This window comes from Callorhinus ursinus, unplaced genomic scaffold (genome assembly GCF_003265705.2).
Source record: "Callorhinus ursinus isolate GAN/ISIS: 27379988/994484 unplaced genomic scaffold, GSC_fseal_2.0 scaffold22, whole genome shotgun sequence".
Classification (NCBI taxonomy): Eukaryota; Metazoa; Chordata; class Mammalia; order Carnivora; family Otariidae; genus Callorhinus; species Callorhinus ursinus.
This window is the reverse complement of record NW_027397084.1, coordinates 1,117,354-1,135,152: the sequence shown is the minus strand read 5'-3', so window position 1 is coordinate 1,135,152 and position 17,799 is coordinate 1,117,354. Positions and strand designations below refer to the sequence as shown.

Genomic DNA, 17,799 nt, shown 5'->3' with positions numbered 1-17,799 from the left:
ACATCAGGCTCCTTGCTCAGCGGGGAGCCTGTTTCTCCTTCTCCCTCTGCCACTCCCCCTGCTCGTGCTCTCTCTGTCGAATAAATAAATAAAATATTAAAAAAAAAAAAAAAACTGAGCCCAGGCATGAGGGGCCCAGGGAAAGTCTGGCAGGTTCTAGCCACACATTTTTTTGTGTTTTGGTTTTTCCTTTTTTTTTTTTTTAAGATTTTATTTATTTATTTGACAGAGAGAGACACAGCAAGAAAGGGAACACAAGCAGGGGGAGTGGGAGAGGGAGAAGCAGACTCCCCACTGAGCAGGGAGCCCATTGCGGGGCTCAGTCCCAGGACCCTGGGATCATGACCTGAGCCCAAGGCAGACGTTCAATGACTGAGCCACCCAGGCGCCCGTTTTGTTTTTTTTTTTTTAAAGCACATACATTTATTATCTGAAGTTCTGTCGGTCAGGAGTCTGACAGCAGTCTCACGGGGCTAACATTAACGCGTCCGTAAGACTCTGTTCCCTCCTGGAGGTTGTAGAGGAGAGTCTGTTTTCTTTCTCCAGCTTCTAAAGGCCACCTGCATTCCTTGGCTCATGGCCCCTGCCATCTTCAGAGCCAGCAGTGGCCACTGGAGCCTTTCTCACAACACACTCCAACTCTGTCACCACACTTCCTGCCCTGACCCCCAGGCACACTTCTTAGAACTGGGGAACCAAACTGGATTTCCAAGAAACGCCCTCGTGGGGAGGAACCACCGGGGCCTTCCACCCCTGCCTCAGGCACAGCCTCTCGCCTCCGATGGGTTTCCCAGAGATCGACTGTATTTTTAGAAAGGGTTCCCCTGCTGGGGCGCCTGGGTGGCTCAGTCGTTAAGCATCTGCCTTTGGCTCAGGTCATGATCCCAGGGTCCTGGGATCAAGCCCCACATCGGGCTCCCTGCTCAGCGGGAAGCCTGCTTCTCCCTCTCCCACTCCCCCTGCTTGTGTTCCCTCTCTCGCTGTGTCTCTCTCTGTCAAATAAATAAATAAAATCTTTTTTTAAAAAGGGGGGTTTCCCCTGCTGAAAACAACCACAAACCAAGACAACAGTGCCTCCCAGTCAGGGCTGAGTCATGGAATCTGTGAGGTAGTTAGAACCATGGAATCTGTGAGGTGGTTAGAGCCCTTGCACCTGTGTGGGGGTCAGATTCAGCTCTGCCCCAGCCTGAGCGTGCCCCCGGGCAAGCTTCACCTCCCACCCCTCCCCAGAGCTGCTCCAGGGCCACAGCCAAGACTCTCTTACCCCCAAATAGCCTCCCCCCCACCCCTCGCAGCCCGTTCTCCCATCCACACCATGTATGTGGCGGGATTAGGATTCTCTACTCTGGAAGCAGGGCAGGTAATGGTTCAGAGATCAGCCCTGCAGCAGAAACCCCAGCTTCACCACTTACTCTGAGGCTTTGGGCAAGTTCTTAGACCTCTCTCTGTGCCCCTATTTCCTCATCAGTAAAATGGGGATGAGGACTGTCCCAATTGCATGGAACTGTTTTAAAAATTAAGTGAATGAATAATGTGCAAGATGCCTAGAACAGTGCCTGGTCCATTAAAATTGCTCAATAAGTTTTACCTATTATTATATTATTACTACTATTTACAGTGATCCCCTTGCCAGGGTGCTCCCTTCCAGAGCTTCTAGGCACACAGCAATGTCATGACAATTCAGCTGTAGAAAGGAGTCTTCATAGACCCCAACACTAGCGCAGAGATGAGATGATTAGAGAAGAGGTCAGCCTGGGAGCCTGCCTTTCTTGCTATCTCTGTGTTAACCCCACCCCACTCCCAGTCCTAGGAAGGGCCCAGCAGCCATATTCACGCACGTCCGATTTAGACCTTTGGTGTCCACACACACTCTAGAGAATGTCCCAGGAGATCCTGGTGTCAACAGGCAAACTCTTAGAAGCCAGAGAGAATTGGGTGGACCTTAGGGGTAACCGTCATTGGTTTTCCCGTTATCTCTACTTTAGTGGTTTCTGATTGGGCCAGATCTGCACTCTTATGCTTCCCCTCTCCTCCCCCACCTGCCCCCTGGCATCTTGATCTCCAGGCTCAGGTGTGGAGCCTCGTAGGGACTGGGCAACCATGTCTTCCTGGAGGGCGCTGGGCAGCCCACTGCTGGGAACTGGAGTTACTGGGGACTGTGGCGCACACAGAAAACTTGTCATTTTGGCCCCTTTTCAGAGGTGGAAAATCGGGAATGTCCCAGCTGCTCTCTGCCTGTGGGGCAGCACACAAAGGGCTCTGCGTCCAGTTGCTGTGACGTTCTCAAGAGCCTTTACGGCGCATTCAAAACCCAGATTCTCACATAGAGCGGTAGCTGTGGCTGTAGGTGTGGGAATTTGGGGTGAATGTATTCTGATCTCAGGACTTCCCTGACAAGCCCAGTCTCTCTTGAGTAAATCTTTTGGCTTTCTTGCAATTTGCTCCTGGAGTCAGGTGCAAAGGGAAAAATAATCATGATTTGTTCAATGTTCCAGTTACAGGATTCTGGTTCATTGGGATTTTGACCTTTCTTCTCTTTCCCCTTTGGCTAGAGAGGAGCAAAAAGTCCCTCATGCCCTGTTAAATGGGTGAAAGCCCTTGCTCATGACCAACATAGGAGGTCCACAGTGACCCTTGCTTCTAGGAGGTGACAGTGTGAACCTGGGACAGACTATGAAACCCTATCAATGAGCATTAAGGGTCATGAGGAAGATTGGTTGAGGAAGTGTGAATGGCTTCTCACACCCTCCCCACTACTGTAGAAACAGCCTAGAACACAGACCCAGTAATTAGAGGAAGAGAAAGATCTTTGTATCATCTTCCTACAGTGGAAGGGACCACATTTGTTGAGCACTTACTAAGTGTAGGCCACACTAACTCATAACAGTCCTATAAGGTCAGCGCTAACATGACTCCCATTGTACAGATAGGAAAACCGAGGCCCAGAGAAGTTACACAACACTGCCAGTAAGGAGCCGAGCTGAGATTTGTACTAGGTACAGGGATCCTTCTGTCCCACTCCTGCTCTGCCCTCAAGGGTGCAATGCATGGAGCCATGCTCACAGCCATTGCTGGTTTTGGGGATTAAGGATATCTTGAGTTAGAAGAGTCCAGAAGGTGGGTGCTGGGCCACTGGGAGCAGCAGGTGACCTCATCTGCTCTGCTTGTTCCAGACTAGAAATTCAAACACTTGAGAAAAAAAGCCACCTTGCGTTCCTCCCTCGCTCAGAGATAAGCTTTAGTTGGGGCACTGGCCACACTCTTCAGGGCCCCTAAAGGAGGGACGACTTGTCAAAGTGTAGACCCAGGAGCTGTACAGGGGGTCAGGAGGAACATGCTTCTGGGGCAAGCTGAGGCCCCAAGAAACAGCCCCCTGGAGTCCCTCCCAACCCCACCGCAGTGGGTCCTGTGAGCACCCACGCCATTGACAGGATCTTGTTGTGTAAGAGGCGCTGAGCTGAGTCAGATGGGCCAACCACAGGGCCTGGCTCTCCTCCCTCAGAACTGCAGGGTAGATTAACTCAGTCATCCCACATGCCCTTGACCTCCAGTTCATGGTCTCCTGCACTTGTCTCCTCCAGGTGGCATCTATTATGGAGACAATCGGTTTGACTCTGTGAGTGAGTCAGGAACAGCCACGCTGAAAGCTCGGCCAAGAGTCCGGCCCCTACTGACCTTCCTTCCGCTGGTGAGTATGGTTCTGGGCTGGGGTCTGTGGGTCTGCTCTGGATGGACTACCTCGGCTGCCAGAGGAGGCAGCCCCTCCTGCCCTAGCCTGAGTGGACATCAGCCTCACCCCCTGTTCATTCCCTTCCTTCCTGATGCCAACCCAGGGTGGCTCCTGGGCGGAGGCGTGGCTGAGACTCATGGCAGGAAGGCTGAAATTAGGGGTGTCTGAAACCTGAGGAGAGGTTATGGGGAACTTGTGTGCAGTTAGCACAGCGATGGGTACCTCTAGCTAAGCAGGATTCACGTCCATGTTCCGCAAGCATGGACCACAGCCTGCTCTGTGCCAGGCCTTGCATTGGATGCGGGCACGCAGAGATGATTGAGCCAGCATTGCTGCTCTCAGGGGATGACAGGAGTGAGTAAACAGACTGTTGGAACATAGCTCAGAGCACCGGCAGCCAATCCAGGGTGGCCAGGAGGGCTTCCTGGAAGAGGGTAACACCTGAGCTGTCTCAAAGGACAAATAGCAGTGACCCCTGGAAGAAGGGCATTTGGGACAGGATTGTTCATGGGTCTGAAGCTGCAGGAAACCAAAAACTCCCTTCTGGAGCCATGGTTGGGCTTTTGTTTTTTGGGGAGGGAGAAAGACTCAAAATACCTGCTCTCTGACGGGTTCTATTGGCTGAGACGAGTTCCTGGGTTTTCTGGGACAGTGTAGACTAGGGCTGTCCAATAGAAATACAATGCAAGCCTTGTATGTCATTTTAAATTTTCTAGTAGCTACACTGAAAGTGAATAGAAATAGGCAGGATTAATTTTAATAATATATGTTACTTAATTCAATATATTCAAAAGATTATCATTTCAACATTAAATCGATGTTAAAAAATACTACTGAGATGTTTTACATTCAGATTAGAAATTCAGATTAGAAAGTCCAGAAATGGAATTTTTCATGCTAAGTCTTTGAAATCTGATGCACTGTACTTACACATACATCCCTGACGAGTGACATTTCACCGTGGCCAGTGGCTACTGGACTGCACAGCCCGGGTCTAGAGCCTAAATTCTAGGTTCAGTCCTGCCTGTCAGGCCTGGCTCCTGGTTGGAACAATATTATGACTGGTGTCCATGAGGATTTGTGCCACCCAGACTGAGGAGGGATCTGGTCTCTAGCGCTGCCTGGCACAACCACTTCTGTCTCTGTCGCCTGAGTTTTTGTGGTTTATCCAGCCTCACCAACCAGACCCTGAGATTCTAGATGGGAGACACTGAGTCTTATATTCTCCTGGCTGCATCCCCAAGGCCCGTAGGTGGAGGGCTGAGCACACAGACCTCTGGGAATTGCAACTTTAATTTGTTTTCTGCTTATAAAAGCAACTTGTGGTGGCTCAGTCAGTTAAGCGTCCGACTCTTGATTTTGGCTCAGGTCAGGATCTCAGGGTCATGGGATCAAGCCCCACGTCAGACTCTGTGCTGGGCATGAAGCCTGCTTAAGATTCTCTCTTTCCCTCTGCCTCTCCCCTCTGCCTTTATACACACACTCTCTCTCTCAAAAAAATAAAAATAAATAAATAAAAGCAACTTGTGGAAATTATAGGCAAATATAGAAAGTACGACACCACCAACAAAAAGGTATAAAGCGAAAGAGTCAGCCCCTAACTTTGTTTCCAGAGATGCATAAAAGTGTTACAGGGGTCATTGCCCCCATAAATGCAGGTGAAATAATTCTGAGATTTTTCTATTGCTGAAGGTGAATTAGATTCTGTCCCCTCATCTGGGCCCAGGGCTGACCCACCCATACCTGTTCGGGTTGTTAAAATATTGAAATAAAGGGATGTTGCCCCTGGAGTGGTGCCAGCCCCTAAAGGGGTAGTAAATGGTGGTGCGGCTGAGTTTGTTCTGATTGGCCGAAATCCTCTACCTGACCCACCCACTTGGGTCCCTGCAGTAATTAGGGCCTGTCCCAGCCTTTCTGCCCTATCCCTTCTGGTTTGGGCAGAGCACAGGCAGGCGAGGCAGAAGGCCGCGGGGTGGGGGTGGGGGTGGGGGTGGGGGTCGGCAGAGGGTTGGAGGAACATACTGGAGTGGGCTTGGCTGGCTGATCCGGCCTGGAGATCCAAGACTGCCTTCTGGGGGCCAGTCCTCCAGGCAAGCCTCTGAGCCAGTCAGGAGATGGGGGCTTTGCCCCAGCAAATCCACCTTGCAGCTTGCAAGGTCCCATAAGGTGGCCTGGCCTTGGGATCGTGGCTTACACATACGGAGCCCTTACTGTGTGTGGGGCACCATTCCAAGCGCCTCCAGTGTGTTAACAGAGTCAACAGAGCCACCGTATCAGGAAGGTGCTGTTATTAATTCCCATTTTGCAGATGGAGAAATTGGAGCACAGGATGGGAAAATAACTTGCTTAAGGTCACACAGCTCCTAAGTGGCAGAGCTGGGACTTGGAGCCCCACAGCCAGGCTCCAGGGTCCAAGTTCTATTCAGGCCATCCTATGCTCCCTTCCACCCACAATCTAGAAGCTTTTTTCTTCTCTTCCAGCACCAGTTTGCAGAACCACCTGCATCTCTCTTGTCAGCCTCTCTGAACCCCTGTCCAATAGCTGAGGCCTGCTGGACACCAGGGTCTCTTGCCTCTTTGGGGTTATAGACCCCTTTGAGACCTTGATGAGGCTATGGGCCACGTGTATGCAATTTTGCTTACAGTTTCAGTGGAGGCCCCTCTCAGACCCCCAGAAGCCCACCTCTGATGCACCTTTAGATCAGGAACCCTTGGCCTGATGGCTTGTATCCTGGGGACATCCCTGTGCTCCCAATTCAGGTCACAGGATACACAGCAGCCCCAACATCCTTCATCACCTGCTCCTGGGTTGAGGGGAATCCAGCTCCTCTCTAGGCTCCGGGCCAGGTCCTTTGCTTTCTTCCAGCTGGGGCCAGAGGCTGGGAGAATGAGAAGCGGGAGGGCAGAAGCTCCGTGTGGGTGTGCGTCCACGCGTGGATACACGCTCGCACGCAGCACGCCCCGCGGCCCCACCAAGTTAAGGTGGGTGGGGAGCTGGGCCGGCGCCCAAGCCCTGCCTGACACTGTCCTGGCCGGGCAGGCCCCGCCCCTCCCTGTCCTCCCTTCCCATACTCAGAGTGCTCCTCCCAGGCCAGGCTTCCCTGGGGCAGGGGAGGCACAAGGCAGCAGTGCCCGAGAAACCAGGTGACAGGCCCGGCGAGGGCCCATGCTCTTCCTCGAGCTCTGCACGCACCTGAGCCACCTTCTGAACGCACCCTCAGCCCCCCACGTGGGCCTGCAAAGGGATGGGTGCAGGAGGGGAGGGCATGAGGAGGAGGGCAAATGCTTCGGACTGCTTCCTGGAGCCTCCTCACTCGACGTGACGTGGGAGGGCAGAGAACCAGGAACTAGCTTCTCAGGCAGCTGGGGCCAGGGATGAAACGCACGTCCGGATCCCTCTGTGACCGGGACGGGGCCCAAGTGATCCTCAAGGAGCTGGCACCAGTCTGGGCGCTGCGGGTGGCTGAGGGCCAAGCCCTCCCTCTCCCTGGGCCCCTGGCTCCTCACCCATCTGTGGGGGTTACGCCAGATGGTCCTTCAGGGTCTCCCCAGCTGCGACTTTCTATGTTAAATAACTCCTAATGGAGAGGCAGGAGCCCCCCCCAAGAAGCCAAGCCCCTCACAACACCCAGATCACTGCTCGAGCTCTGTTTCCTGCTGCTACAAAGGGCAGTGTCCCAGCCACCCTCCTTCCTGCTTCCTGCTCAGTTTAGACTGAGCTCAGAGGAACTGGATCAGAATCACCGAACTTCAGAACTGGGGAGGACCCTGACGCTCATTAGGATGAGAAAACCCAGGCCTGGGGAGGGGAGGGTCCATGTTACCCCACTCAGTAGAGGCAGAGATGGGACAAGAGCCCGGGTTTCCTCCCAATCCAGTCCAGTCCACACCACTGGGGGCCTGGGCTGAGTGGAGGAAGGATCCTTTCTCCCCACTTACTGCTACCCCTGAGGGGAGGCCGCGCCCAGGGCTCAAGCCAGAGCTTGCCCAAGCTTTCTAGAGCTGAGCTGATCGAACAGCTAGTAGTGGGAAGCTTGTACTTCTCTCTGGGGCTCCCTCTTGCCCTCCTCTGGTCTGAATCAAACCACATCCAGGGTGACGCATGTGAGGAATTAACAATTAAATGCCAATGTGGCAAATATAGGGAAACTGGCTGGACAGGTCCCTAGGGGTGCCCCAAGCGGTGAGAGCTCCCTGGGTCACCCCACCCTATGAGTCAGGCAGGCCTGGCTGTGCCTGGGGAGGTGTCAGGCTGGGCCGGGGGCAGGAAGCTCCATCTACTCTGGATCCCTCCCCCTATTCCTCTGTGCCTGGAAGCTCGAAGTTAGCCGAATTTCTGCTTTCCACTCAACTCCTTTTCAGCTCATCTCTGAACTCAAGGTCCACGCTCCCTTTGGGGTTGGGGTTTGAGCTCCTTAGGATGAACCAAGCAGGGCAATCATTGTTGGTTCTTGACTGATTCATGTGGCTGACATTAGCTGGAAGGGTTGCGGGGTGAGGGAGCACTGTGTGTTTGTGTGGGGGTGGGTGGCAGAGGCCTGTAACAAGATGGCATACACGAGGAGCCTCCAATCCCCATGGTAGCCCACTGCCTCCTCTACCACCTGGCTCCTTCCCTCACAGTGAGGGCCTCACCCTGAACGTCTACACCCTCATGCTACCCACAAATAGCACCCCCTTGGCCACACTATGGGCTCAGGGATATGCATACCCCCAGCTTGGGCTGCACTCAGGAGGACTAACTGGGGAAGAACCTCTAGAAGTGGACTCAGGGCCACTGAAGCAGGGGATTCTAGGGGCCTTGGTGCCTAGAGCAAGGTCAAGAAGGGGGTGGTATGGGCTCTAAGGGCATGTCCCCTTGATCCCATAGACTCTTCGCCCTGTAGGGAACCAGAGCAAGGCCCTCATGGCACAGAGCCAGGGGCAGGGCCCTGCGTTCAAGAGCAGTTTGGGATAGCAGGTAGGTTCAGAGGAAGATGGCCTCATTAGTGGAGATTCTTCTCTGACCCCCAGGAGGGGGTTTGAGCTGTGACAAAGGGTAGAGGCCAGGGTGGAAGAAGAAATCAAGGTCTTTTATAAAATGTTCACTGACTCTCCACTTCAGAGAAGCTGCTCTGTGGAGAACACACAGTTGCTTTTCTGGACCCTGTACCTCCTGCCCCTGGACAGCACCCGCTACCTCACATTGCTCTTCAAAGCCAGGCAACACCTAGCTGGGTGTCACCCAGCTCGGGACTTTGGAAGGGTTTCCCTGTGGCTCTCACTCTGGGGTTCCATCCCTCTGCTCCCCCAGCCTACAGTGGCTTCCCCCAATCATGGCCAACTCTAAATCTGACTCAGGGTCATTTCCTCTACCCCCTGCAGCTCCACACCCATCCTGAGGTGCCCCAGCCAAGCTCCAGGAGCAATCTGGTGAGGAGGCTTGCATTCCACAATGTGTGGCTAAGACTCAGAGTTGGCCCACGCCCAGGGTCAACCATGTGTTGCCCATTGGCCCAGCCCCTGGTGACCCAGCCTTGGGGTTTGGCTGGACTTTGAGGAATCCCAGGCATGAGGATGTGTGTGTCGAAGGCAAGAGGAGGCCAAGAGGGTAGGGCTGGAGCCGTCCGTGGAGTGAGTCCCGACCCCTGAGCGCTTGGTAGGACTCTGACCCTCTAAAACTTTAAGGGAAAGATAACCTACCCTCAAATAGTGAGTGTTTTCCACCCTTCCTCCTTCTCCTCAACTCTGAAGTGTTGTAGTCAAAGGGCAGGGATTTCCGGTGACCTAACTCTGACCATAGGGAAGGCTCGGTCTCTTCAGCTTCAACCAGAGACAACAAGTGAGAGGCTATACCATGGACAAGTTCTTGGGAGACTTGGAGACACTGCTAACCACTGTGCTGTGTGAGGGCCTGAGGAAGGAAAGCCCGGGGGAAAATGCCCTTTCTGGAGTGCTAACTCTGCTGGATCTCTTTAGGTATGTGGTGGACTCCAGCATCCTAACAAACCTAAGGGAGGTGAGATCATCCCCATTTTACAAATGAGAAAACTGAGCCTCAGAAGGCAAGACAAGGGCACACTTCTTGAGCACTGACCATGTGTCAGGTATGGTCTCTGATTCCTTTGAGACAATGGAGTTAAATGAAGACCACCAGTCTGGTTTGTCTGACTCCAAAGTTCATGTTATATTGTTTGTTTTGTTTGGCTAAGTAGGCCCAACGTGGGGCTTCAGCTCATGACCCTGAGATCAAGAGTCTCACGCTCCACCAACTGAGCCAGCCAAGAGCCCCAAGTTCATTTTTTAAAAGAATAACTATTGTTTTGGGTTTTTTTTTTCAATTATGAAAGACACAGACGTCCGTTGTTAAGAACTGAGAACTAGAGACACGTATAAGGTAGAAAATAAATATAAATAGTCTTGGAATTGCTTCCACCCCCATCCTCCCCAGCGACTAATCATTGCTGGGTAACTTTCCGGTATACCAGCCTGTGATGGTTTGTAAAAAGCTGTTTAGACTGAGCCAGGGAGCTGGGAGTGAGGTGATCAATGATGTTAGCTTCTAGGCGTTGTCCTGGTTTGGGGACAGGGAGGGGCTGAGGCCCACTTTCAGGTGGAGGGCCCCACCCGACAGGGCCGGCTCTGGACTCTGCCCCAGGCGTCCATGCTCTGAGGCCGCTGAGCAGGGAGGGGCGTGGTCAGAGCGGGAGGGGCGCGGTCATGGCCAGCCGCCCGTGGGGGGGGGGGGCGGGGCGGTGCTCAGACACTCGTTTGCCTGTTCTCGGTTTCTCTGCGCACGGGGTGGTGTGGCCCACTGTGGACGTGGGCTGCCATCCTCTAAGGGCCACACACCCCTCTCCCCTGAGTCTGTTTGAGGCGCATGCCAGCCCCTGTGGGCAGCGCCCCGGGGCACGGGGCTCTGTCATTTTCTCAGCGCAACGACCGTCCAGCTCCTGGACTGACTGCGACAGTCAGAGCCCTTTGTCTGAGGTCAGCAGTGACCTCAAGCCCAAGCCCGCCCTCTTGGCCTCACCCTGTGGCTGCTGGGAAAGCAGCTTCAGGAACTTCTCCTTCATCCCACTTGCCTCTTCCCCTCCCGGGAGACACAGAATGATCCCGAGGATCTGCAGGCAATGGCGGACTTCTGTCCTAACCCCCTGTCATGGAGGCTTGGCCCCGAGTGCCCAGGCCACCGCACAAGGCACAGGGTGAGCGGAGTCACTGGCAGGACACGTTATGGGCCTGGACTCACAGAGCACCATGGTTGAAGTGATCCTTGGCAAGCGGTTACAGAAGAGGCAGGGAGGCCCAGAGAGACAAGTGACTTTGCTCTGAGTTCGTTGGTGGTGGGGCTGGCTGCAGAACACAGACAGGCTTTCCACCTCTCCTGTATTCTTTCTTCCCCTCATTCACTCATCCAGGAGTTTACTCACTTAACAAACTTGTTGCATTTTCCGTTCTGTGCCAAGCATGAACAAAGAATTAGCTGACACCTGACCCAGAAGGAGGCTGGGCTGGGGCAGCAGAGATGACACTCATCTATGATAGGTTCCATCTGTGCTCGAGGAGAAGCATGAGGGCAGGCTCCGAAGTTCCAGTTTTGACCCTGCCACTTACTAGCTGTGTGACCTCGAGCAATGTTCCTCGTCTCTCCATGCCTCGGAGTCCTCTTCTATAAAATACAAACAACCTGCCTCTAAGGGTTACTTGGGGACTCACTAGGTTGCTACATGTCAAGTACTCACAATGGTGCCTATAGGCACATAGTAGGCGCCTAATAAATGTCAGCTGTGGTAACAATGCACACAGGGTGAGGAACACACGGGGTAGAGAAATGAACTCGGGCTGGAGTTGCCAAGGAGGGCTCATGGACCAGGGGCATTTACTCTGGGATTTAAAGGATAACTAGGAGTTTCCCAGGCAAAGAAGAGCATCCCAGGCAGAGTCAGAGCAAGAGCAAGGCTGTGGAGACCTGAGAAGGATCAGGAATGAATCCCAAGCAGCTGCAGTGGTTCTGAACAGGTGGAGGAGGGAGGTGTGGCTGAATCACCTAGGGGCTTTTTCAAGCTATTCACCCACCCACAGAACCTCCAAATAGCCTCTTCAGAGTGTGGTGTCTCTGGCTTACTGAGGATCCCTGCTGCAGGGAGCCCACTTGCTCATGACTGAGTCAGGTCCCCATGGACACTGGAGTGGGAAAAAGATGAGAACCTCTAGTTGGAGCCCCGGGTTTGTGGAGAAGGTAGGGAGAAGATGGCAGGAGCTGCAGAGCGGACAGCTTGTGAAAGTTCTCGAATGCCATGTGAAGGTGCTTCAGTTTCATCCTCTGGACCAGTGGAAGGTTTCTGAGCAGGGAAGTGACCTGCTTTGAGATGCATTTCAGAAAGACCATCCTGGCATCTGGTTTAAAGAATGGAGTGAGGCAGAGGCCAGGCAAGTATCTGGAGACAATGATGGTAGTCCATCTATCTGTCTGTCTGGGTAAGAGACAGTGAAGACTGAAGAAGGGGCGAACTGGAGGGGTGGCGAGAAGAGAGGGACCTAGGACATGCCTGGCAGAACCGGGTGACAAGTTGGGTGTGCGCATGATGACCAGGTGCCTGGAAAGACAGGGATATAGAACTAGTTGTAGATCCTTGGGCAAGTCACCTAACCTCTCGATGGCTCAGGGTCCTTTTCTGTAAAAGTCAGGGAGAAGCAACAGCACCAATCTCATCAGGTTGCTGTGGAAAGTAAATGAGTTAAGAGACAGAAAACAGAAAGAACACGGGATAAAGAGTAAGTGCTAGGAAATCAGCAACTGCCATTATTACTGCTGAGCCTAGGAGTGCTGGAGACAGCAGGAGAAAGATGGTGTGAGGTGCTGACATCCAGCAGATGGAAAGCTCTGAGGCTCTCTCAGCACCTTCTCTTTCCATGGTCTTATCTTTTGTTTTAACCATTTTTTTTTAATTGTAAGATACATATAACATAAAAGTAACCATTGCAACCATTTTAAAATGTATAGTTCAGGGCGCCTGGGTGGCTCAGTTGGTTAAGCGACTGCCTTCGGCTCAGGTCTGATCCTGGAGTCCCGGGATCGAGTCCCGCGTCGGGCTCCCTGCTCGGCGGGGAGTCTGCTTCTCCCTCTGACCCTCTTCCCTCTCATGCTCTCTATCTCTCATTCTCTCTCTCAAATAAATAAATAAAATCTTTAAAAAAAATAAAATAAAAATAAATAAAATGTATAGTTCAGTGGCATTAAGTAACTTTTTCTTTCAACCAATCCTAATGTGCAGAAAAGTTACAGGAATAGTACAAAGAACTCTCTAGAGCCTTCACCCACATTCAGCACATTTGCTTTACTTGCTCCCTCCATCCTTGATATATATACAATATTTCTTCCTGAACCATTGAGACATTGTGTCCTTATACTCCTAAATACCTCACTGTGTGTAACCTAAGAACAGAGACATTTTCTGCACAATTACCAAATTCAGGAATTTAATATTAATATGATACTTTTATCTAATGCATGTTTATATTGTTATTGCCAATTGCCCCTTTAATGTTCTTCATGGCACACATCCCAGGATTGAGTTCAGGATCACACATTGCATTTAGGGGTCATGTGCAAGCCCTCTTCTTAAGGAGGCTTTTCCTCTGTTCTTTGAGGCTCAAGGAGGCAGGTCAGGGAATTCAGCACTCATGGAGGTGGATGCTGTCTACACCGGTGCATTTGCCCACTGAAACATGGCGCCATCCCAGCCAGCAGCCTGGGTCTCCCTGATGAATGAAGGGAGTTCACCTTCTGGGTCTGTTTTTCTAGGACTAAGGTGAAAATGAGTGTCTTTGCCTTGCCTGGAGACAAAGCAGTGGAGGGGATGGCTAAGTGAGCCGCTGGGACTGTGTGGGCGTGAACAGAGGAGAACACAGCTCAAGCAGAGCAGTGAGGTGGTGGTCATGTGCTGGGCCCCCCATCTCTGTGGGGAGAACCTGAGAAGCCTGACCTCTGCCTGCACTGTTGCTCCAAGACCACTCATGAGACAGATTTCCATCCTGTGGTCTGGGGAGTCTACTGTGTTTCCAGAGTTCTTGAAGTTCCAAGGATGGGATGGGCAGTAGGACCGGCGGCCCATAAAATCTGTCCATCTTCCTCTTTCATGCACAATTATACTGGAGCATCACGGGTGACCCAGAAGATGCTTCTAGGATTCCAGGCAGCTAAGCTTTGATTGTTCACAATTTTTTCCCCTTTGTAGGAGAGAGGATTGGAAGACATCAGCCTTCAGCTAACACTGGTTTCCTGGGTTAGGGATATTATTTCATTTTATCCTCATAATGCAAAGTAGGAAATATTATCTCTGTTTTGTAAGTGAAGAAAATGGGTGATTTGTAGAAAAGGTGAATCGCAGGGTCTAGGTTTGCACCCTGACTCTGTGAAGGGACTTGAGAAAATGTAGGTAAAGCTCTTAGTGTTGGCAAACAGTAGGTATGTAAGTAATGGTTTATTTTCTTATTTTTTATTTTAAAGATTTTATTTATTTGAGAGAGAATGAGAGAGAGAGAGAGCATGAGAGGGGGGAGGGTCATAGGGCAAAGCAGACTCCCCGCTGAGCAGGGAACCTGATGCGGGACTCGATCCCGGGACCCCAGGATCATGACCTGAGCCGAAGGCAGTTGCTTAACCAACTGAGCCACCCAGGCGCCCTAAGTGATGGTTTAATATCACTGCTACCACTGCTCATCCAAGGTCACACCCCTGGCAAAATTCAGAGCACGAATGGAATCCAAGACTTTTTATGCTGAGTCCCCATGTCTTTTTATTTTCCAATTATGTTCAAAAGAGTAAACAGAAGTCTCAGCCGTGGGTGGCTTTTGAAGATCTGGCCTCCACCTCATCAAAATCTACCTCATCAAAAGAGGGTGCATACTTGATGAAGGTTTATTAGACAGTCAGTGGTGTGTGTGTGTGTGTGGCATCTCAGAATGTCTTGGGAGACACTCCTCGGATTGGCTGGCCCCTGGGCCTCCCCTTGGCCCAGATCACTGGGTTTGAGAGCTGTGAAGAATGGGTATGTGTTGGCCGTGTGAATTAAGTAGAGGCAGGAAAAAATTACTGAGAGGCAGGAGAAAGATGATGCCTCATGGCTATTCCAGAGTCAGAATTTTTTGAGAATGAGAAGATGAGTGGTTTGTTGCCCCCAAATGGCCAAAGAGTAATTCCGACATTGCCCTCGGAAACCCAGAGTCTCATGGATATTTTCGAAATGCCTGTCTTGAATCCCCCGTCTTATATGTGAACTCATGAGGCCATTAAGCCCAGAGAGTTAGCACCATCAGCCCATCAGTGAGTAACAACACAGCTTACCGTGTGTCCAGCTTTGGGGGATTCACATAGGGCATAGTCCCTGGGCTCCAGGGTCAACCACATCTCATTGGAGGAACGAGGGGAATATCAAGCGAGCAAACAAAAATCTTCCTTTGAGGGGCTTTGCTATGGGTTGCTCTGAAGAGCATCATGTCAGGGGCACCTGGGCGGCTCACTCAGTCAAGTGTCTGCCTTCAGCTCAGGTCATGGTCCCAGGGTCCTAGGATTGAGCCCCGCATTGGGCTCCCTGCTCGGCGGGGAGCCTGCTTCTCCCTCTCCCTCTGCCTGCCACTCTGCCTACTTGTGCTCTCTCTCTGTCTCTCTGTCAAATAAATAAATAAAATCTTAAAAAAAAAAGCGTCAGGTCAGTGAGGGCTCCTGCTAATAATGTTTATTGGGCTCACACTCAACGGGCATTCACCACACCCTAGCAGTAAAGTGCTTTTTGTGTACTGTGTCATTTATCCTCATGACTGCCCTAGAATAGGTAAATTCTGTTTTTATCACCACCTCATAGGCAGGGAAGCTGAGACACAGAGAGCTTAAGCAACCAGCACAGTCCTACAACTAGGAGGTGGCGGATCTGGAATTCAAATCCAGGCAGTCTGGCTCCAAAGACAGTGCCCTTAGCCCCTTCACCTCTACTGTCCTCCTGGAGGGGCTCAGCTAATCCTTGAAGGATGAGAGATTTCAGAGAAGCAAAATACCGAGAAACGTGAGCACCACAGACCCAGGGGTGGTAGTACTGGTTGTGTGACTAGAGACAATTTACCAAATATTTCTGAGCCTCAGTGTCCTCATCTGGTAAATGGGGATAACATCTTCATAGAGTGGTGTGATGGAGATCATGTGTTTAGAGCATAGAGCAAGGGGTATTATTGTTAGAAATAGAAGGTGGGAAGAGGGGCACAGCCTGACCAACACGCAGCCTCAGGGATGAATATGAACTCCATGTATGGGTTGGAAGGATAGTGGAAAGAGGGGTGGTCAAGCTAGAATGCGGGATGGGTCTATCAGGTTGAGTGGGAAATAAAAGCTGGCTGGGATGTATGAGGCCAGAGTGTTGAGGACCTTGAAAGCTACCATAAAATGTACCACAGCGCTTCAAAACACAGGTATGTGGACTTTGCTGATGTATGGAAATGTGTATTTGGTAAAAAAATAGGATGCAAAATAGTATGTACAAACCAACAGCTGTGTAAACACATTATGGTTTGTGTAGCACCTGCAGTGCTACAGATATTCCAGTTCACCACTTTTAATTTATTTATTTCTCTGTAAATACCTAATGAAAACCAAGAGCGAACAGGAGGTCAGGCTGAAGAATTTGGCTTTTAACTTGTGGACATGCACGGGGGAGCAAGCCACTTTTGTTGTTTTATTTTAATTGAGATATAATTCATAGGCAGTCGACTCTCATTATTTGCAGATTTTGTATTTGCAGATTCACCTACTCGCTGAAATTTATTTGTAACCCCCAGAGCAATACTCCAGACACTTTGGACATGTGCAGAGCTGTGAAAAATTTGAGTCACCTGATGCACACGGTCCCAGCTGAGATCAAACAAGACACTTTGGCTTCTTGCTTCAGTTCTCAAACTGTAAATGAGTGTTCTTTGCTCTTTAGTGCCATGGTTTTTTTTAAATTTCTTTGCTTTTTGTTGGTGATTTCACTGTTTAAAATGGCCCCCAAGCATAGCGCTGACGTGCTAACATCCCTAAGTGCAAGAAGGCTGTGATGTGCCTTACAGAAAAAAACTATGTATGTTAGATAAGCTTTGTTCAGGCTTGAGATATAGGGCTGTTGGCCATGAGTTCAATGTCAGTGTGTCAAGAATATATTAAATAAGGCGTCTTTAAACAGAAACACACATAAAATAAAGTTCTGTACTGACCAGCTGATGAAAATGCTTTGACTGAAGTTTGCAGGAACCTAATCTTGTACTTTCCTTGGTGTATTGATGCCACATTTTCTAACTCAGTGTTCGAAGCAACTTTACAGACCATAACTACTGCAAATAACAAGACTCGCCTGTACATAAAATTCACCCTTTGAAGGATTTATTTATTTATTTGAGCGGGGAGGGGCAGAGGGACAGGGAGAAAGAGAACCCCAGGCAGGCTCCATGCCCAGCCTGGAGCCCAACAGAGGGCTTGATCCCACGACCCTGAGATCATGACCTGAGCCAAAATCAAGAGTCGGACACTCAACCTACTAAGCCACCCAGGCACCCCAGAATTCACCCTTTTAAATTAGCCCTTTTGTATTTTAGTATATTCCTAAGGTTATACAAACCCTCACCATCACTGCTGATTTTTGAGCAGTAAACTGACCTCCTAGAGCAGCAATCTAAGAATTGTCTGTCTTTCCCTGTTCCCTGCTCTCTCTGCCCTCTTTCAGAATGCCCAGGAGAACCATGGACTGGCTGTGCCCACCCCCTCTGTGCCAGGAGACTTTGCGAACAAAGAAGAGACAGGTAAAAGGGCCCTGGGCTTGGGGCTTGTCCATCTTTCTTTCCTCCTTTGGCCCAAGCATCCAGCCCACTGCCGCAGCTGGTGATAAAGCGGGAGTCCCCGGGCCTTTTGGCTACTGGCTGCAGTGGGTGGGAGTTGAAGAGAGTCAAGGCTGGCTAAGGCCCACTTCCAGCGGGGGAAGGATGGTGAGGGCCAAGGCCAGAGCAGGGACAAGGGCAGCATGAAGCAGTGGAAAGAACCCTGGAGTCAGACAGACCTGGCTTTC

General features: G+C 51.1%; 2 protein-coding genes across 2 annotated transcripts in view; one reads left to right on the top strand and one right to left on the bottom strand.

Annotated features, from left to right (window-relative positions):
* CIMIP3 (ciliary microtubule inner protein 3) overlaps window positions 1-17,799 on the bottom strand; it is a 64,196-nt gene that overhangs the window by 25,150 nt on the left and 21,247 nt on the right. The window lies entirely within an intron of this gene.
* Window positions 1-17,799, top strand: part of CUNH6orf132 (chromosome unknown C6orf132 homolog) — a 31,854-nt gene that overhangs the window by 7,813 nt on the left and 6,242 nt on the right. The window contains exons 2-3 of the mRNA XM_025890591.2: window positions 3,582-3,688; window positions 17,461-17,536. Of these exons, the coding sequence (XP_025746376.1) occupies window positions 3,582-3,688; window positions 17,461-17,536 (183 nt within the window). The remainder of the gene's footprint in view (window positions 1-3,581; window positions 3,689-17,460; window positions 17,537-17,799) is intronic.